This window comes from Melanaphis sacchari, unplaced genomic scaffold (assembly GCF_002803265.2).
Source record: "Melanaphis sacchari strain LSU unplaced genomic scaffold, SCAv2.0 Contig2_pilon_pilon, whole genome shotgun sequence".
NCBI lineage: Eukaryota > Metazoa > Arthropoda > Insecta > Hemiptera > Aphididae > Melanaphis > Melanaphis sacchari.
Genome location: NW_020271173.1, coordinates 1,446,776 through 1,470,575, shown reverse-complemented (window position 1 = coordinate 1,470,575; position 23,800 = coordinate 1,446,776). Strand labels below are relative to the sequence as shown.

Sequence of the window (23,800 nt, the reverse complement as noted above, 5' to 3'; positions counted from 1 at the left end):
GTCACTAATAAATTTTTGGAATTTCGTATTTAAAACAGTATACTTATGATTAATAAGAGTGATGATATTAAAATAATAAATTAAGTTATACTGAATAAAACGTAAAAGAATTTGTATACATTTTTAAAATTTAAGAACCACTTTTTAATCATTTTTAATTTTTCAATTTGAAAACTCAAAAGTCACAAAATCAATACACAGTGAAATTGCGATAGTGTAAACAGAGTGACAAAAACTTAATATTTAAGTATTATATATAGTTTGATCAAAATTTACATTTAAATTTAAATCCATTACAGTTAATTCTAAAATTATACAAGCTATATAATGTTTATTTTTTTTTATTTAGTAATCAATTTTTAAACAATGTATAAGATATTAGTTTATAGAAATTACATAGGTAATATTATGCCCTAGTTGTTATAATATTATGAGATTGGAGTTAGGGAGATCACCTCTACGTATTACACAAAATTTATTTTTGAAAATGATTTATCGTAAATCCAGATAATATTATTCTATTGAATAATAAATTATTCTCCAATTCTAGTAATCAGTAGGTATACCTTATGGCCGGGTAGATCACGATTGAGAACGGTACCTTTTTTAAGTACCATTTTTAATATCACGATTGTGAACGTTTTTACCTACCAACTTTTATGCGACGTTGCCGCAGGAATTAAAAATACAAAATAGAATTAAAATATATAGATATTAGTTATTAGACGAATGAAAAGTGTTATCCATTTTCGTTAATAAGCTGGCACTACAGCTATTATTGGAACATTTCCATTTCATTAAACCATCTTTGCGTTGTCTTACAAATGAATATTTATTATTATTTAATACTGCAAGATCTTTTCCGCGTTCAGACGTTATAATTTTTAAGTTTTCCATTATAATTAATATTACATTATACTACACACTATATATTATACACTATATTATTACGTTGTTACCGCTCTGTCCACCAAAAAACTGAATTTGTTGGATACGTAAACTATCTGTAGATACGTAAACCACGATATCATATTTTTTAACTTTATTACTAAACATTAAGATAAACGACAACAGGAATTTGAGGCCCCTAAACCCATACTATTTTTTTAATTATCGAACATTTTATTTCGGGACGGCACTGAACGGCAACGTCGCTCTAAAAATTGTTCTCAATCGTTTGATTATAAGGTACAAAATATTGTTTCTTTGATCTGCCGCAATCGTTTTCAATCGTGTTATCAAAAAGGTACAACATTCTCAATTGTACTTTACCGTTATGGCCATACTCGTGACCGCAAAATGTAGTTGTCCCTATACTTTTAATTTTTTTAAAATTTAGCATTTCGTTATATAATTGATTTTTCTGTAACTGAAAATTGTTTCTAATTGTATTCATAGTTTTTAAGAAAATTAAGATACAAAAAAAGTATTGCTAACTTATTGTAATTTAACTATAATATTAAATATAACAAATTGATTACCTATATTGAACTTAAAATGTAAATAGGTATTATTTAAATTACTACAGCTAAATTAATTATAAATATTAAACTCGATAGTTTATAAATAATGATGTTAAGAATCAATTCTTTTTTTTTTAATGAATAGAGAAACAGTTCCATTGTTTTGAAGGATTGAGACCGTGAGTCCGTGAATAAAGTGTGTGTGTGTTTTTTTTAAACAAAAACAACAAGTACCTATAGTATGATATTTAAAATTTTTTTCTTGCTTATTCTGAATGTTTGAATTTTTATGCTATTTTTCTGTAAAATTTGTGTAAAACAACAAAATACATTTCCTAGCCACTATAAAACCAAATTGTATACGTTGATAAGAATGTATTTTTTCTTAATACGTAAATTCCTATTAGAGGTATCTACATCATTCACAGCATTGTCTTGTGCTGTTATAGGATTCTAGGTGACGTTTACAAGAAGCAAAGGCATATTTAATTTTTGGTTACACGTTAGGTACACAGGAAGATACTATTTTTCTTGAAGTTATGTTTGAAACAAAATGAAAGCAAGTAATTCTTTTTGTTACCAACAGTATTCTCTATAACTTAGATTTCATAAATTAATTGAGTCTTTTATTATATCATAAAATTATTAAATGTATATGTATACTATTAAACAAAACAATATGTTCACATTTTAATGAAACAGTAAAAAATTGTTGGTAAATAATATATGTAATTTCAATTATGACTATATTTGGAATTAATATTTATACGTTACTTTATTAAATTATTAATTATAACTATAGGGTTATCATAATAATGTTTGACATTATGTTTTTTTCTAATAAAAAGATAAAAGATGAAAAATATTCCATAATATTTCTTTAAAAAGCAAAATTAATGCTGTCCGCATTCAAGTCAAATGCTTACTCAAAAAAAGTCTTAAAATTATCTTGTACCGTGAATTCAGAATGCTAATATACCATTAAAAACAAGCCGGTTAAAAAATGTTTCTAGTTAATTCCTCTAGAAAATTTTCTGTTAAAATTGTATTTGAATTTTACATAAATATAATTATTAATTGTAGAGAATTATTGCATTTTAATATGTATTCAAAATAAATCTAATTAGTAGGTATAACTATACTATATTAATACCATTATATTTTTATTCCGTGTCTATATTACAAATTACTGATTATTTTAACCTTCAGGTAAATTTTATATGTACCTAAAATAGGCTGCATACTACTTGCGTCCCGCAAAAAGGTAAATTTTACAGGTAGTAAATTAAGTAAGTAACTTGCGTCCCGTTTTACGGACGCAACTCAACCACATTATTCTTCTTATCTACCATTTAAGTCATGACCAAGTTGCGTCCATAAATATTATGCGTCCAGCGTAACAATAATATTGTTCATATTATGAGGTATGTGTAAATTGTATCTACGGGTTTATGCACGTTTTTTAGTTTACTCTTAGTTTTAGTTTTAACTGACAATTATTGAAGATTTTATAATAAAATATTTTTTAAACTATGCATAATAATTATTTGAACGTGTTTATTATACAATCTATAATTTTTTTGTATAGTTTTATTTTTTAATGTGATGTTAATGTATTTTTAATGTAATATTATCAAATGTAGCGGAATCATATGCAATAAATAAATTATAAATATATAAGAATACTTTGTAATACTTGATGAGTGCTATGCGTATGCTTAATTTATGTCGGGACGCAACTAGGCTGCCTATAAAGGTATCCCGGGACACAAATAGGCTATGACCTTTTTTGAACCTTTTTTTGCGGGACGCAAGTTACCTACTGATAATTAATTCGGACATAAGTAGTATGTACCGCTAAAATACGAGTATACCTACCTGTAAGTGGTCGGCGTGAATTTTACAGCCGTTAAACTGGTGGCCATTTTAGATTTTCTACTAACTACCTGTAGAACCATTTTTTGTTTATTGATTAATCTTTTAATGGTTATAGACTAGGTAGTTGAGTGCTTCATTATAAGCTATAAGTGTAAGGTATACGAAAATATTCTTAGCAATCTAAAAATTATTCCTCTTTAAAACATATATTTTTTATTTATTATAGGTAGTGTTCAAAAAATAAATTCTAAAACTACATGGGTAAATCGTGATTTTATGTATAGCTTTATTTTGGATAGAAAGTGGAGGACTGAAATATAGAATTAAATAGTAGTAGGATGGTATCCCCCCGTACCACTCCCATACTTTAAAAACTGTATATATTTGTATATTGTAGTCTTCATTATTACAATGTTGCCAAAGAACGAACAAAATATAAAATACAACTACACCGATGGAATTAAATTCATTTTTCTCGAAATTGGATCCATTTAAAATAATAATAGTTATAAATTCTTATCGAAAACCGTACAAAAATACCTGTATGCTTAAAGCAATACAAGAATAATTTAATTTTTGAATACACCAAATGTTAAATCGTTAACCTTATAGGAGGGTTCAAATCCATCAGATTTTTAAGGAATTCTACCAATCTGGCAACGCTGGAACTTACACCTACCTACTATATAATGACAATAGGCCGGGGACGAGTTGTTGCAACCACCTGCCTAGTGGGATTACTGGCTGCCGTGTTCTTGGACAATCACGGTTAAATCGACAACGAATAACGACTATTATTGTCATAGATAGGAACTCACTTGGATGCGCAGTGCTCTAGAGGAAAACGCCCGTTATTTTAAAGATTCATCCAACAACGATTGCATCAACGTCCTTTTCGTAAAATCCATTCTACGATGGCTGCCCAGCTGAGTGCACACACAGGTTCGTTAATTTATAATGTAGTAATACGAAATAGTCAGATAGAGAAGATATTTTCACTACTCGCAGCCGATATAATGTAGCGAAGCTATAATGTTCAGTCATTATATTATTTATTATTTTATAGACAAGGCTGGATATATATTTATTTTGAGTTGCTCGAGCCTTGAATTTATTTTTTTCAAATTAAATTATAAAAATACAATAACTGTTATTAGAAAATAATAATTACCAGAGCTCAAATATATTTTTTATGTGAATAATATATAAATAATAAATTGTGAACTTAAAAATTATGTGTTATTATAGTAACAAAACATTTGAAAACAAATAAAATAAAAATATTCGAATTTAGTACTGTCTTAGCGGTTTTATAATTAATTATTTTAGGCTTTTAATGGATATTGGCTATATTATTCAATATTTACGTATATTAAACAAATTTAATTAATTAAATATCTTATTATTGTTTTTTACGAACATTAAGGATGTAGGTTCTATGCGTGTTCCATATTCATCAATTATATAGTTGGAGTTTGGAGCAGTTAGTTTTATGTTTGTTAAGGACGCTAAACTTAAACTCATCAGTGATAATTTTTTAGTAGTATAGATACAATTTTGGACTGTTTATAATGTTTACTATACACTTTATTTAAGTATCTTAACATTTAATTTTAACACATTATGCGTCTTACTAAAACGCAACGGGTCCTCGGCAATAGAGCTTACTGTTGTGCGGACGTTTAAAAATTACTTCTATATTTTTTTTGATTCAACATTTTAATAACGAGTTTATTTATTGATATTTTAATGCATTGTATGATAAATTATCCAATTTATTTTTAGCTGACGTAATGTTGTTTACGATGGAAATAGTATTTAAAGTTTTTGAATTCAAATTTTACAATTGTTGTTTTTAAATCTTCTAAGTATAGTTAGGTATGTTTAATGAAATCATATCAACATTTATCTATTCCGTTAAACAAAGCATCAAGTAGACATTTGTAGGGATAGCATTAATAATATTGTGTACATGTAGGTAACACGGACGTCATATAGCGGACAGTGTTATACTAATATATCTTACTATAGTATTTAATATTGCGTTTAAATATTTTTGTTATGATGATTTTCCAAGAAGGGAAATATTCATATTTAAGCGACGTAACGTTTTATGTTTACATTTCACTGCCGTTCCGATCTATATTTTCTCAATTAATCGGTTTTACGCTACCATAATTTTTAGTAAAAAAAATTTATTCCAATTCCAGCATTGCCTATTCCAATCTTTAATCCAAAAAAATATTTTAATTCTCCATAACACTTAAAATTAGGGAATGATTAAGTCGTATTATTTGTTTTTGTCATTTACGCAGAATGAAATTGTAATCGTAGGAACGCAATAAGTTCGCTGATACACGAATTTGGTTCACATCGCCGTTGTTAAAAAGGTATGAACACAGCGTTGATCAAGTATTTGGTAGGGAATTAGTGGGCGTGGTCCTGCGGCGGGGATGCCTGTCGACGGTTACCTTTTTGTCCAAAACGCAGTAGATATAATAAAAATATTTTTTTATAACCAAATATTGCCCTACACCATATGAAAATACTAAACAGGAGATTTATTATTCTCTAAGGCCACGTATAAGAACATTGTTGGATATTGCGTCATGTATAAAGTTATACTATTCAGTACGATATTATAAAATACTTATAATATAGTTTCTTCTTTTAACAGAAATTCCTTAGGCAGATCACAAAATCAACATAGGAAATTGTATGATGTATAAATACAAGATATGAATTTTATTATTTATTACCGAAATTCGTATTCCACATGAATATTTTCACTTAGTATAATTATTATTATGTTATATACGCAGATAACAACTAACATAGTCTAAATTAGTGCGTAATTTTAATGGTTGAAATTACTTAAGTTTTACATGAACTATCTTTGTTTATAAATAAGATTATGCTATTTACAATGTAAACAATGCGATTATTTTATGTCATATTAATATTAATTAATATTACTAAAAAAATAAATAATAATTGGAAATTCGTTAAAAATTACAAAAGCTAACATTTTATTTTTAAGTAATGATATGGTAGTGATTCGTTAGTTATTAATTTATTATTGTCGGAAATTTGTATTTCGAAATGGTTAAGTGTATTTTGTGGGCACGTTTGAAAATAATGCAAGGAACTATTATACATTATTTACATTTATGTACAGTAATAATTACACTGGTATTTGGTGTAATATATTTAAGAAATTAATGTTTGTTTTGAAAATGATGGACTTGCTAGTCGGAAAAAATCTAATCTATGATTAGGTACCTAAATGATTCTTAAGGTCTTAATCGATAATGAGGTCAAACAAAGTTAGTACAAAAATATGTACCCTAGAATCAACACAAACAGACTTGCGTATTAATATAATAAAGTAATTAACTAATCTTAAAAATAAGTAGGTGAAAAATGTTATATAAATGTATATACATATTTTATTACTTACAACAATTAAAATGCAATGAAAATTTAAGTGAGCAACGTTCATTACAACATTATCATATTAATATTTTAAAAACATACATTTTACTTATCTAAGTAAAGAATTTCATTCAATGTTTTATAATTTTTCATGATAATAGACGTATCTAATAATTCTAAAAATACTAAGTTACCAGCTCTTATCAAAGATTATATAGCCGCCGTAGACACATCAAATAGGTATTCAAATGATAATGAAAATCATGTATAGACACTTACGGTTATAATTTTCTGTAAGATAACATTGAATATATTGTAAAATATAAACGTCAGTTATCATAATGACATACTACCTATGTTATAATTAATGTTTATCAATATATCTATATTATATTTAAATATTTGTGTAAAATATAATCCACAGTAATAATCGTATTATTAATTTAAATGAAATATATTGTTATTCATATATATTAAATTCAAAATGTATTTTTAAACATTTTATGACACATTAAACATATTTCGTATATCAATTTATCGTAGTTTTCAAAATGATTGAAAGGTAATAGTAAATTAAAAATTTAACGTTGTCAATCTGCTTTTAAAATATTATTTAAATACGGTACCTATTTGCTGTATTCTTAGTCCTGTACAGTCTGTTCATGTTTTAAAGCCTAAAGGTATGTATGAGAAAATTCTATAACTTTATTTAAATTCCCCTCAATTTTTCCTCCATCCACAACTTCTATTTTGAATACGTCATTAATTTAATTATAAATTTTGTTCTAGAGACTGGTTTTATTATATAATTCTTAGATAACAGCTACTTTTAAAACGTTTTTAATGTTTCTTTTCTTGTTTAATATTTTCTTGTTAAATTAGTTATGTTGTAATTATAATTGTTGAGCTGTAATAGTATTACTTACTAAAAATTAATAAAAAAAAAACTTTATTTAAAAATAAGCTATTATACTTGGTATATCTGAATTATAAGATTTTTTTTAATTGAGTTTCACAAAACAAATTAAAATAAAACTTAAGAAACAGAATAATAAACAATAATATTCATAGATAGGTAACAAGTCTTATCAATAATACTTAACTAGGATACATTATACTCTAATAGTCTGATAAAAAATCATCTTTATAGGTAATAATTTCAAATACTAAACGATTGCCAAAATTTTTTTTTACTTAAACATGAAATCATATCTCAATTTGCTCGTATTAGTTCTATTTTTAAGCCTTAAATTATAGTTTTATTGCTATATCATAACTATAATCTATACTTTATTCGATGTACCATGATGTTACTAAAGTTGTCTCGATACTTGATTTATATTCGTACAACAGAACGAAACTATCATTAATATTATGATTTTAAATGAATGGTTGACTAATAATTAAAATAATAAATTTTAAGTAACTATTATTTGGTTTTGTTATAATAACCATAATAATGTGCAACTATAATTATAAATTATATCTAGATAAATTATGATTATTATGGATATAAATACAAGATATTTAAAAACATAATTGGACTTTTGGAGAGGAAGTGTAACAGCAGTTATTAATATTACACCACACACATCTGTATTCTTTGTATAGCACGACATATTGACATATGTATACCACATGAAGCAATACTAAATTCATTACCTAACTAATGAATATACCTATACCTATATGGCTAATAGCTATATAAGTACATACAACTTTGCTCTCATATTTTAGTATAAATATCATATTTTTGTAATGATAGATAAAAAAAAACCACTAAATACATATATATCTTTAATATTAACTCTATAGTCATATATATAATATATTATTTTTAAAAACTAACATCAAACAGTAGGAAGTTACAGGTATATTTAAAGATATATTTAGGTTCATTTTATTAGTTTCTCATAATATCGATTAAGTATTTTTTATGGTATACCTATATTTTATAAACGATTAATTTATAGATACTTAAAATTTCTGTTTATACGGATATAGTATAGCTTACAAAATATTTTGGATTTTATTGAGCAATTTATATAGATATTTTAAATATTTGTGATTTTTTTTTATTTTATTTTTATTTTAGGTATATAGATTATATTTTTGATTTCATAACTAAAAAACATTAAAATGTAATTAATGATTTTTATATAACTATAAATTTCATTTTTTATAAGAGACTGAAGTTTAAATTTTTACCAATCTCGTTGAAATCACGAACATTTGCAAAATATTTTGTAGTTAAGAATGTATGGTTTTTAATTTTCATAGTTTTTAAAATGTTGTAAAAGGATACTCTTTAATGTTTTTTTTTTTATAAATAAAAATTAATGATAATACACATTTATAATTTATTATTTCTTTCACTTTTTAGAAATAGATGCTATTCTACTTATTGCTTTCATTAAGAATCCTTTTTTATAATTATCTAACATTGAATTCAAAATTAATACATACATTGAAATAAATTGTTTGTTGACTCTCAGAACCTACTATATATCAGATGTGAATTCTCTGGTTTTTTTATTCAATTCGTATTTATAGGATTGACATTAAAAATCAGTAGATATTAATTAAATTAGGTAACTGGAAATGGCCAACGTCATTTAGTATTCAGTTGAATTCTTTTTTTTTTACTTTGTTTTTATGATTATTCAATACATTTTATGATTACAATATGTGAACTTGGATACATATATTTAATTTTTTTTAAATTATGAAGATTTTTTTTTTAATATTTAACCTTATATACCACTAATATATATATACATCTACTTTTAACATTTAAGTATTATGTCCATGAATTTGGATGATTTATTTCAAAATTTATTAACAATTCATATAAATATACGTTTTTGTGTACTACGCAGTATTTTATTTGAATAAAATGTAGCTGGAATTTATATCAAAAATGAGTAGTACTATATTTTGTATAATGTTATTCAGAAATCCAAAAAAACCGGTCGTTTGCTACACCATAAAATAATATACATAAACAACGTATTTTAAAATGTTAAAATAAATACGTCGTATTTCACTATATAAAATGCGATGGGATTAAATCTGGAATAAACAATTAGGTATAAGTTGTGAATCGTGATATTTTCAACTAGAAATCAATTTATTTGTATTTAGAATAATTGTAATTGTGGTTTGAGATTAGAATTGTTTAATTCTTATGTAATTTTTATTATGAGTCAAAACTTATTTAAGTATGCACCAAGTAAAAAGTTTAGTGAAATCTGTTTGAGTCATCATTCATTTAAATCATTTTTAGTGAAATAGTTTGAATGAATTTTGTATTGTTTAGGGCGTTTAGGCTATTCCTAAAAAAAAAGTCTAACAGGAGACGGAAATCGCAAAATAAAATTACTTAAACAAGGAAGGATTTAGTAAATTTATTCTATAATTTATATGGATTATAAAATATACAGAAGTTCCGAGGTTTGATATTAGTATAAGCTAAATCAGACCAATCAATAAAATTTTGTACTTAAATTTTGAATGAAAAATAACAAACGAAAGAAATTAAATTTTTTTTTCTCATAGCAACTAAAAAATATTGAAAATACAAAGTAGGTAATATATTATGGAAATGCATCAAAATTGTGTATTACTTTGTAGGCATGTTCTATGTAGGCTAACAGGTCGTAGCCGCTTAAAATTATTTTTCATCATATTCAATGATTTATTATTGAATTCAAATTTAACAAATTTATTACATCAAGTACAGTAACCTACACAATGACGTAACTAAATGACCTGTAATATACAATGCGGAGTAACTATCCCGATTTTTATTATTTTCATATCTTTCTTGATGTTTTGGAGAAGAATTATATTTATATATTCAACTTTGAAGAAGTTTATGGTAGACCATTTTTTCTAGTTGAATTTAGGTACTCTTACTAAGTACATAACTAAGTAATATATTATTGTTTGTAAATATTAATTCACCATTAGAAAGAACAATCATTAGTTAGATATAATCGGCTCATTTAATTATAATCAAAAATTTTGTAAAAAAAATTTAAATGTGGGCTGTTATGGTTTTTTTTTTAAAAAAAAAGATTAAATTAAATAATATTGCAAGTTGTAATAAAATGTCAAATACCATACACGAAATATATATATATATATGTTATATATATAAAAAAAAAAAATAATAATAATAATTATACGCATAAAAAAAATATATAACAGTTTTAGATACATCTAGAGTACCTATAAATTATTATTATTTTATAAATATTTATTTTTTTCATTCAGTTAAAAAATATTTTTTCGTTCAAGTGTTTTAACTTATTTAAGTTTAGGTTTATACACTAAATCATAGCATAAATAAATAATATTTTTTGAATAGCTATCTATAGGTTTAGGCCAATCGATGTAGTGGCAGTGTAAGTAATGTGAAGTAGATAATACAATATGAAATTAATAATTTCAAACGAGTTGTTTTTGAATATTATCCTTTTCTGTGTGTAGTATATTTTCAGACACCAACGCCATTTCACCATCATTATTAAATACAAATAACGACGAATATCTTGGGGCGCTTTCTACCACGTCTTCGTACTTAGGCGGAGATTCCAATTCCTATACAAACAAAATATATTATTAGCTAATTTAATTAATTAATTAATATGTAATTTCAATACACACACACACCCAGTACAAAAACACACACCAGAAGGTGGTAGGTAGGTGTACCTACATTGAACAAAACGCTGTTGCTTTGACTTGTTATAAATTATAATGAAGTAGACTGAAACATTATTGTCTTATCTTTATTGTATATTTGTCGATATTTTTATGTGAATTGTTCAAAGTATGAATATTTGTCAAAAGAAATTGTTAACTGTATTGTCATTATTTCAGAATATGTATACATATATATATATATATATATATATATATATATGTATAATATATAGGGTCTTTATTGTTTGTACAATGACATCATCAACAACAGTTGGTAACAACTGACTATAGACTTATAGCTATAGTTAAAAAAAATTATACATGAATGCTAATTGTTATTTTTTAATGTATGAATACTAAGCTTTACAACAATTAATTTTTAATCCAGAGTTATGTTTTGTGATTGAGTTTAGTGATAAACTAAGAAAACTGTTGACCCAGAAATAAAAAAAATTTACTAATGAAAACGTTATAATTTTAAATGTTTTATAATTACTGATTCCGTAGATGTGCAGGTAATTATTATTTTCATAACTTATAAACAATATAATATAATAGTATAGATTGTGTATTAAACTTATGTATTGTGACTTTGTGTATACAACATGTAAAAAAAGTATAACAGACATATTACATATATGTCATATAGATAGGTTGATGTATTATTGTTGTGTTATTTTAGTAGTATTAGATTAAATTAAAAAAAAAAAAATATAAGGTAGTTATAATATTATTATTTTTAGATTATGAAATATAAAAAAATCTTATAAATATTTATCCTTCCATAATATTCTAAACCTTCTCTGAAAATAAAAACTCAGTAAATATAGTAATTTAGTCAATAGATACTTTTTATAAAACATGAGAAAAATAAAATAATCTATAATGTTTAAGAAATTTATTTTGTCTGGATGTTTCAGCCATCTTAAATTATTATTATTTCCAAGACGTTTTTATTAGAGTAAATCATAAGAAATTATACAACATTTTTTTTTTTTTGAAATAAAATATATGGTAACATATTAATTTAATAATAAAACTAGTTGTATACATTAGGGTAAATAAATGCAAATGTATTTTATTTGTTTCGGGACATGATTAATTGATCAGAAATTGTAATTTTACTGTTAACGATATATGTACAATGCATTGACAAATGCGTTTCGATTACAATAATTATTACTGCTAGCAAATATTAAAAAATTCCATTTATTAAAATAAACCAACATCTACTGATCTACCTTTACAATAAAAATTAAATTTAATACTAATATCAGTTATACTTAATCAATGGTAATATAATATAAAGCGCAAGAAAGCGATTATAACTCTAACACTATGTGTTTAGTCTCTAATAATAATTTGACCTATTTGAGTATAGAGTTTGTTAAATATTGAAAATTATAGACAAAGAAATACAGAAAGATGTGCTTTTGAAATATCTGATTACGTTTAATTTAAATGGGAGGCTATGGTAGCTGCGAGTTCCTATAATAACAACATGGGAATTATATTATATTGATCGGGCTTCAAAACTTAAAACATTACTATAAACATATTTCAATACAATTATAAGTGGAATAATATGTACTCACGATGATAATGATAATGATAATATTATTATACTAGTACATTATATAAAAACTATTAATTTAGGTACAGTAGAACTCCGATTATCCGGACTAATTAATGTCAAGGGTGGTCCGGATAAGCAAATATCCGGATGATTGACGTATGATATATCAAAAGTTATAAAATTGTATGAATATATTGTATTTATTATTAATATATATTTAATTTATACAAAATAAGCCTTAATTATAATACGAGTATGTGACATATTTTAAAACCAAAAATAAGCTGACTTGGCACATTATTATTTCATTTTGAAAAATATCTCGTCCGGTTAATTGGACGTCCGGATGATTGGCGTTCGGATAATTGGAGTTCTACAGTAGTAATTTTTTAATGGTTTCAGTTGCGTAAGACTTGAGTAGAAATACAATTTAAAATCGTTTTTATTATAATACTTAATTTTTGTGCGACTTTGACTACAAAAACTATTGGTTATTTTTATGGGTGTTTTATAGAAGTCTAAAATAAAATTTTCTTAAACTATTGTTTGCACGTATGATAATGATATTATTTAACATATTTATCAATGACATTAAATTTACCAATTCACAAATAACATATTATGTTACTTATTGCGGATGACTTAAAATTATTTCGTATTATAAAGGCTCCAAAACATGTTGAGTCATTTCAAAATGACATAAACTTCCTTTATGAATGATACAATCAAAACAGTGAAAACAGTTTACTTTTAAATATTTTTAAGTATAAAGTATTAACTTTCTTGAAAAAAATCGCCATCTTATCTTTATTAATATTATTTAAATGACTCGCTAAACTTACTTGCATCTATAAGATCTAAGTATAACATCTGATGCATCTATATTACTTAGTGAGCATTACTTAAATATTTAGAACAAAGCTTAATCTATTTTAGGTTTTATAAATCAAAGCTGTAAAAGTTTTAATAATCCACAGGCATTTAAAGTACTTTATTGCTTATATGTACGTCAATTTGGAATACAACTCTTATATTGCTTGCAAGTCACCTGGTAGAGTAGGTCTGATACAAACAATAAAATTGATACAAAATTAGTTTTTGAAATGTTTATGCTTTAATTGTGACATTCAATGCCAACAAAAACCAACTTTTTATCAACCACTGTTATCTCTTTTAAATATAAAATACGGATATACAGAGGAATAGGTTAGATCTCTGTCTTATTTTTAAACTACTTAATGGACCAATTTATTATCCAGAATTGCTTACAAACTTTAGCTTTCTAGTTCCTAATCATAATACTTGTCAATTAAATACTTTTTATGCATAATTTCAGTTTACCAATTATGATCAAAGTTCTCCTATTAACAGAGTTATGTGATTAATTAACATATTTCATATTGATTTATTTTCAAATACAACTGTTCATATGTTTAATATTTATATTTATATAATTTAATAAAATAATATGTAAAAAACAACCTAGAACCCATGTTCTTATGAATTATAATTATATTGTATACAGTTGGATTCAACTTTTGTTAATTTTTATTCAAAAATGCATTAAGTATCTATTTAATAAGTAGGTATGTCTTAGTCATAAAGGAACTTAATTCAAAAATTGTATGTTATTGACTATATTTAAATTCATTTTTATTGAGCACATTGCCGGCTAAAAAAATAAATAAATTATTGGTTTTCAGTATTTTTAATTAAGAAAGTTATAAATATATTGATAAAAAGAAAATATGAATACGCACATATTTTTTAGCTAAAAAATAATTTTAATTTAAAAAGTTCAATTTTTGTAACTATTCGTTCACTCGTGTAAGATTCTTAAAATAAATATTTTATAAATATTATATGATTTGAATTTGAAAGGTTTCAAACCGTATTCAAGGAACTTTGAATGATGTGTATATTTATTTTTAATCTATGTAATTTCGAAATCTTTAGCTCTACCATGTACTGATACTTAGCTTGTTGAAATGAGAGGGTTGTGAATTACTGCATCATTTTTTTTTTTCTATTAAGTTTAAGTCATGTTAAATTGTATGACGATATCCATAACACATGTTATAGAAGCTATTTACAAGAAAATACATATAATATAATTGTCATCATAATAATAATAATAACAAATCGGAAAATTAACGCGGTCAATACCTCCTCCCCCTCAACCCCCAAAACACCTATTTAACAACGTTTTCGTTTTGACGCGTTATGCTCACCGTGTCCAGGATCCTTTTCTTGCGTTTCTCGATTATTTTCATCACCATGATCGTGGGGCTGATGATCAACATGATCACTGCGATCGCGATCATCACTATGCCTGCCACTACGGCAGGCGCACCGTTTTCGTTAAACGACTTTTCCGCCATCACCGACGTCCCATGCTGATGATGGTCGGAATCCGTAGCCACGGTCGATGACGCATTGCTGTCGTCAAATGCCGCGTCCGGACCGTCGTAAGATTTGTTGCCGTACGACGATGGCAACGGCGGTTGCTGCGAGGCCGCGTTCACCTGGTTCAAGCCCCTTCGCAATAGCATTGCGCTGACCGTACACCAAGCGATCACTTGCGACAGCATGACCAAGTACTTGGCCAACGCGTTGCCATTGAACGGCATCACGCTCGCTCTTTGGTTTCTCCGCAACCGTTGTAGTCCATCGTTTCTGAAATTTATTATTTTTCAGTAGTTTCGTCTTCAGTCCACCTTTTTTTTGTACATAAACATTTACCTCTATTCGTATTTATACATAATACATTTTTTTATTCATTCTTAAGCACACTAAAAATTGTCTATACTATGACGTATAGGTACACTGTTCACATACCTCTGAAGTTTTCATTTATTTATTGTTATAAAAGTTAAACGGCTTTTATATTATGTACTCGTACATGGCTAAAAAATGGGATATAGAATCTATTTATATTTTATTGATTTATAATAAACTTACCGTTCTTATAAAAAAGAAAAAATATCATATATATAAGTCAATACTATAACATATAATAGCATCCATTCAAATATTTTATTTTTAAACGTACCTATGTTGTGAGATATTAGTCATTACATTTTAATTTCTTATTTATTGCTATGTTATAGCTATAAGCCTATAACTTATAAATTTATAATTCAATTCAATACGTTTTTTCTGTTATAAAATTCTATTCCTGGCATTTTATGCAGGTTATTAGTTTATATAAGCTAAAATTCGAAATTTAAATGATATAATATATATTATATCATTTGAATTTCGAATTTTTTTGTAAACTTAAGTACTTTAATTGAATCATATACTATGTACAGTATATAAACTATTAGATTACAAATATTGTATATTTAAGTAGTTTAAGACGTATTTTTATAAACTTTAATGTAAGTGTATAATGTATATTAATTATTTTGCTGGGAGTTCATATCATTAAACTTAACAGTTAGCACGTCAAATTTGTACCTATTGATTATTAATTTTGACACGTGTCTAGTAAAGTATGTATATTTATCTAAAAATATAAAAAAAATAAATAAAAAAAAATTTATATTATTAGGTCTTAAGAAAATTAGGTATGGACTTTTAAAGCATTTATAAATAATTTTCAATTCTCGTTAACGAGTAGATTCTAATAAAACACAATAGGTAATATCGAAATAATTAAAATCGTATAATTAATTAAATTAAGTATTAATAGATTAATATTATTTTAATACTTTTCAAAGTTTGACAATATTTATTAATATTATATTTGCTATCTAATGAAATCAAACGATTATTATTTGGAGGTGAAAGTCTTGTTTTTGAATATTTCAATTATTATAATTTAAAGTAATATCTATTTTTTTTTTGAAGGATTTAAAAAATAACTAATAATCGTATATTACACAAGTATCTGACCAATTTTGGTATTAAATTATCAAAATATAATTTATATTAGTACTCGAAAAAAACTTCTATCGGAGGACATAAACTGCATCAATGTTTGAATAATTATTTTAATGCCTACTTTGATACTTTACAGTGTTATACAAAAAAAAAAAAATGTATTTTTATTAACCTCTTTTGAAATAGCAATCAAATATATTTCATCAGTGTATAGTAGTCAATAAATAGCCTTTTTTCAACAATGACTTTTTGAAACAAATTTGGTATACATAATTAATTTTTATTTGTAAGGTGGTATTCTATGGAGGTCCTTTTCCCATAAACACATCAAGAAATACAGTCCCTCTTCAAGTTTGTTTAGTAAAAAGCTATTTTTTAGCACTTTAACAATATAGTGATTACTAATCGAGCATGATGGTTGTCATTAGTTTTCAATTGAACGAACGTTCCTATTCATATTATAGCTTTACATGGTTTCCTGCCTTCTTGTTCGATGCTTTCTTATCAGTACAATACTAGTCTGTAAAACGACCGTGGAAGTCATGATTGACATTATAATATAATAATATTATTCTAGATTGTAATCGCCTCACCAGCGAATGGCTTTGAAATCCGAATCACGTGTGTGGTTTGTTAGCAAAATATACGATCATGTCCTTGACTTTTTTATACTGCGCGGACGCGCATTGCGCAGTCACGATTCCCGAGGAACAACAACAAAATAATAAACAATAGGTATCTACTAATACTAATAAAAATAAAAATAAATCGCAATGATATTATAATAAACCTCAAACTTTCATTGACATTACCATCATGACTTATTTTAGATGATGACCTCGTGGACTAACACCTTCACGTTACAACTTGTCCTAACAGAATACTTAAATATAAATTCATCTGGTGGTCGAATGGATCTCGTCATGTATCTTGTGAGTTTATATTTTATACCATACTGTAATTCAATATAATAAAGCCACAGTGACATATTATACCATGAGTTATGACACTAATATACTAACGCCGACATAATGCATTATTTACTATATTATCATTTATGATTTATCATATAACATACATGTTTGTATAAATGTTACAAAATATAACAACAAATGCTAACGTAAAATACAATAACTCAACATTTTACAATTAAATCATTTGATTTCTAGATTTTATTACTTGTTGGTATGTTGGTAATTTGTCAAAAAGTTATGAATATAACTTTTTAATCGAATTCATATTTTTATGTTATGAGCAAACTCCAAACATATTTATAGTTATTATACGTAATTTATTTTTAAATAATTAATTTCCAATGGTAATAGTGTAATACATATTATGTTTTTTGATTATTTAATTATAAATTGAATACAAATTCTCTTTGACAAATTATTGATATGACTTTAAAACGAATAGTGCTTTATATGGTTTTAAATCAATTATGATGGTGTAAATATATTATTAAATTATTTATATTTGTATAAAAATATAATTACGGAATTCAACGTTTCCAATCACATATTGCTGATACTGTAAAAAAATGTTAATGTTTTTAATAGTTATGACTTATATGATGGTATAATTAAATTTAATGGTAAACAACAAATATTTATTGACTTGTGTAATTTATTACAATTAATAAAATTAAGAATACCTATTAATATTTAATACATTTAATTTTAATATTTAAAGTGGAAATAATAATATAATTTTAATTAATTTTTTTTGTTTAAATACGTATCAAGTGACGAAAATATGAATTATGTGGATATATCTGTGTAACTCAACTATTGTATACCATAATAGTAACGAACAATTAATAAATCAAAAAGTTATCAATTTAACGTAAAGAAAGTATATTCATAGTTAGAATATTAAATTAATATACTTAAATAAATGGTTTTAGTAATTTTGAATTATTATTAAGCATATAATTTAGTCACATAAATTTGAAAAATCTCAAATAAGTTTTAATCAACAAATAATGGTTAATCAATCTTATTATTTTGAACTTGTTATACATTTTTTAGTAAAAAAATCTAATTTTAAGTATTGAAAGAGATTAATCAGTCTTATACGACAATACAAAAGTTTAAGTACAAAAATAATAAAATAAAATAATTTCTGATTAACTGTTTTACTACTCGTCACCATATTATTGACTTGATAGTTGATAGTATCGACAGTATCGTGAATCATTGTATTATAATAATGAAGCCGACGCTGTTGATTAATTGAAACAATATCTTTTTTTACAATTCTTTAATTAACGTAGAGTACATTAAAATTGATATTCGAATAAATAATAAATAAAAAGGCAAGATGTCCACAGAAAAAAAAATTGAAACATAATAATATAAGCATGATAACTGATAATCATAAATAGATACTTACTATTCAAACTATAGGTAGATGTAGAAAAACATTTGGTTGTGTGTTTATCATGTTATTTTAATAAATTATTAAGTATATTATTGAAATTTATAATTTAAAACGAATTCATTGATACTATACAATGTGCACAATTACGGTTCGGTTTTTGTCACTATAATTTTATTGTTATGAGCACTTTTAATGAAATTAACTGATCTCGGCATATAACATCCTGATGTCTGCTAGAAGAATATATAACATACACTGCGCACAGAAACGTCCATGAGTCACTAAAGCCGACAATTTAATATTTTAGCGTACAACCTTAGCTGTTTCTATGTAGTATATTGTGAGCCACTATAATAGTGTTTATTGTTTTTTTTTCCCCCGATGCTGACGAATTGCATATGCAGTGTAGCCTCTATTGATTTCTTAACCGCATTTAGATTTTCAGCGATTTTGCTCACATAATTTTCATGATGATAGGCATCAATCACATCTATTTTCACGTGAAAAGTATATTAAATCAATTACTAGATTTGTATAATATGAAAAATAATTTGTATGCATTGATAAAACAATTTGTATTTTTCAAGGAGGGGAGATGGAATTTTATTTAATGGCACCTAACAAAGATAAAAATATTATTAACTATATTATAATTATTGAGATGTAAAACTATGTTATATAAACTTAACTTAAGGGGATACCAATTCTCATACTCGTAATTCAATTTCCTCCTCCTACGCAAATACATAATTGTTTACTGCAGTTCAGAATAAAATATTTTTTTACAATATTTATCATTTATCACACAATACTTTCATAGATTCCATCAAATTTTTTTCATATCATTTTTATATATTTATATTATAATAATACAATGTGCCTAGGTAACTAGCAATTTTGTTTTAATTTATAATGTTGTAACTTTTAATGAGATGAAGTTATCTTGTTTAATATTTTGTATTATTATTATTTAATTATACTTTTATAAATACTAGATATTCGTCATATTTTAATCATGATACCAATATCATAATATCATATATTATATAGTGTATAAAATACAAAATTGTCTAACTGATTAATTACATTTTGTTTATGTAAAGATTATTTGGTATAGCTGTTGCAATTATAGAAATGATTTTAATATACAACCATATTTTTAAAACACATTTACCCAAAATCTATATATTGTACAAAAAAATGTAATTAGTTTCAGAATCCATTTTAGTATGATATTGAATTTTAAATATTTATTTTAAAAATATTTAAATTAATAGGGATAAATTAATATATCGAACAAGTAATATATTTATAACTTTTAAGTATTCTTATGTTGATGTTTTGGAGAAAAACTTTTTAAAACTGTGACAAGATAAGTTTCGTAAAAAATTTTTGTCTTGTAGAAGTAATTTTTTATTTAAACTGTGTACGTATTGTAATTATATTCATACAAGTTTATCACTTTAATTATATTTCCATTTAGATATAAATGTAGTACATAGTTAAACATTCCGTATTTTCGTCTGACATTTATCAAAATGAAAGATTGTGATACCTAATTAAATTTTTTATTCATTTATCGGTTATTTGGTTTTGTCGTGTTTATTTTACTGATACAATCTTCTTGACCTCTTAAGTAATGTACCTACGCATTACTTTTAATTTAAGATTAAAACATTTCCTGTTTTAATTGTTGTTACTTTTAATGAAATAGTAGATCTTATTAAATACTAGTTTAAATTTTAACTAATTAAGAGTAATACAATAATTTTCTTAAATTACTGTCAAAATCTGAGTTAAAGCATAGTGATTTATGTTCTTTTAAATTCTGAAGTAGTTAAAAATCCTTTACAAGATTTTTAGAGACTTTAATATCTTTAAGTAGGCATACTGTATAATTTTACTTTAGTACATGCATTTTTATTAAATTTATGCATTGTACGATTTTTAACATTCATTACAGCTACATTCATGTTGATTATTGGTTTGGAAAAACTGAATTTAATGTTTCTAAATTATGGATGAGTTTTATGTTTAAATATGTTTGTTTAATTTATTAGAATGGTTAATGAATTTTGTTAGTGTATGAAGTTTATTTTATTGTAACACTATAAAATTTAGATTGTGTGCAAAACAAAGGAGCTAATAATTGTTATATAATACATTTTTTCTACAAATATTTAATCTAAGTTTAACAAATTGAAGATAGGTAGGCAAATATGTTTAAATTAATGATTAATTTTATAGTATTATATTTGTATGATATTGAAAGAAAATTTGGTAAACCATAACTAAAAATTTACTACTTGTTTTCATCAGATAAAAATTACACCTAAAGATCGCATTGCAATATCATCTTATGAGTATATTATTTTCTAAATTTTGACCTAGTTAAAGAAGTATATTAATATATTTATCCTATACAAACATGTGAAAGTATGTTAAAAAAATTTTACATTCCACTGCACGTTTTCCTCAATAGATTTCATTCCGAATCATAGGCTATAAAATATATTATATAATATAATTATGTGGTTTTTTTTTTATTTTAAGCTTATCAATGAAAATTTTTGAAATAACTGAAGAATTAAAAGATTTATACATTATGAATAAAAATTAATCAATTTGCTACATTCTTTGATTTATAGATTTATTAAATTTTATCAAAATTAATAAATTATCATAAGAATACTGAGCATTCAGCAATAATATAATATAATATTTCAATAATTAATTATATAACATTGAATACTTACTGCATAAATATGATATTTGATGGTAACCTTCAAAATTAATATCAAATATAACATGTTTACTAAGTATTAATAAACCAAAGAAATTATAATAAAAAATCGGTTGTGGTGCAAATAATTATAAACTTGGTGTTACGATGTATATATTTTCTTTCATTAATCACATACAATTGTTATGTATAAACATTAAATTGCATATATTTTTATAATTTTGTTAAAGAAAAAAATTATATTTGATTTTTATAATATTTTTAATATTTAACAGTTTACATTTTATTTTAAGTACAATGAACATTAATAAAAAAAGTTATTGAAATATAATAAAGACTAAATGTAGATACTTTAAGTCTCTATATTATGCATATTGCAATATTTATTACTCATATTTTTCGTCATAAGTATCTATTTTAAATATATACTTATAATTAATGCAATATTTTGTACAGTTATAAGCCAATTTTGAACTTTTTGAGTACTATAGATATTAAAATATGACTCAATATCTGACTGTACTGTATTAAATTTAGTTTATTGGAAAACAATTTTTTTGAGAGAAGACTTACATGTTATATGCTGTAAATAAGAATGATACGCGATTGCAGGATGTAGACGAGATTTGATGCTGTCACATATATATTTTAATATTTACGTACATAACCCTCATAGTAAGTAATCAAACTTTCGAGTATGGATAGTAGTGTATTTTGTTTATTTTGTACAAAGTCAATATATTCTGAATACTACAGTCAACTGTGTACCTAGGAATTTTCAATGGGGAGGGATGTTATACGTATTTATATACTTAAGCGAATTGTGGGAGCAGATCCAAAGATACAAATAGCGCGACTTTATATGGGTTAAATTGTTAATATAGCAGTTTATAACAATGAACTAAGATATAAGTTATAAGTTATAAGTATATCATAGTCTGTGCTTATAACTTTATACTATATAGATGAATAAGTATATATATATGATATATAAGTGTTAAGGCAGCTTTTAGCGATTGATAAGCGACTAACCCCAAGTTTATTAATAGGTTAACCTACCATACTCGATACGGTTTTTTATGTGTCTTGTAAAATTAAGATTAAATGTTTATATAGTAACACATAACATAATAAATACGAGTATAGGTAGGTAGACACTAAATACTATGTAATAACCAGAGCACAGATTTCTAAGCAATTGCATATTTTTTTCCCTTTTCATTTTTTTTGAATTTTTGTTAGTAATCTTCACGAACTATAATCATTTTATTTGAATCTAATGGTGAAATTTTTTTTTTGCATATTTCTGCATAGGTTAATATTTAAATATTATCCATATTTTAATGGTTATTATTGTATATTTTTCCATATTTTTTAAACTTCAAAATGTATTAAAGCGAACATTTTTTATTGAATATTCAAGTAATTAATTACTAAAAGTTATTTAATTTGTGAATTTTAATAAACAAAAAAAAAATTTCCTTACATATTTTCATGGTTTTCACTACATATTATACAGTATATTTCGATACTTTTTAGTGCATAAAAATACGTGCTCTAGTAATAACTAATACTTATAATAAAAACTTTAATTAATATGTTGGCTAAAAAAATTATAATAGAATGGAGGAGCATAATCCTTAACCTGCATCCTCTTTAGCACGTCAATGGCTATAGGTAGTACTATTTACTGAGATTAAAATATAGAAATAACATACATATACA

The 23,800-nt window shown here is 24.6% G+C and overlaps 2 protein-coding genes across 2 annotated transcripts in view; one reads left to right on the top strand and one right to left on the bottom strand.

The window, feature by feature from the left end:
* Positions 1–4,240: 4,240 nt before the first annotated feature.
* LOC112595864 (2,3-bisphosphoglycerate-dependent phosphoglycerate mutase-like) overlaps positions 4,241–23,800 on the top strand; it is a 38,106-nt gene continuing 18,546 nt past the window's right edge. The window contains exon 1 of the mRNA XM_025341246.1: positions 4,241–4,283. Coding sequence (XP_025197031.1) covers positions 4,256–4,283 — 28 coding nt within the window. The 5' untranslated portion in view covers positions 4,241–4,255. The remainder of the gene's footprint in view (positions 4,284–23,800) is intronic.
* Positions 11,029–19,667, bottom strand: LOC112595865. The gene is made up of 3 exons (XM_025341253.1): positions 19,345–19,667; positions 15,294–15,738; positions 11,029–11,381 (listed from the first exon to the last, which is right to left on the bottom strand). Exons 2-3 carry the CDS (start codon positions 15,690–15,692, stop codon positions 11,229–11,231), a joined length of 552 nt encoding a protein of 183 aa, XP_025197038.1. The 5' UTR covers positions 15,693–15,738; positions 19,345–19,667; the 3' UTR covers positions 11,029–11,228.

Coding starts and splice junctions, on each gene's coding strand:
- LOC112595865 (XM_025341253.1), bottom strand. CDS start 15,692: ATGCCGTTCAATGGCAACGCGTTGGCCAAGTACTTGGTCATGCTGTCG. Junction 11,382..15,293: donor AGAAAAGGATCCTGGACACG/GTGAGCATAACG, acceptor TTGTTTGTATAG/GAATTGGAATCTCCGCCTAA.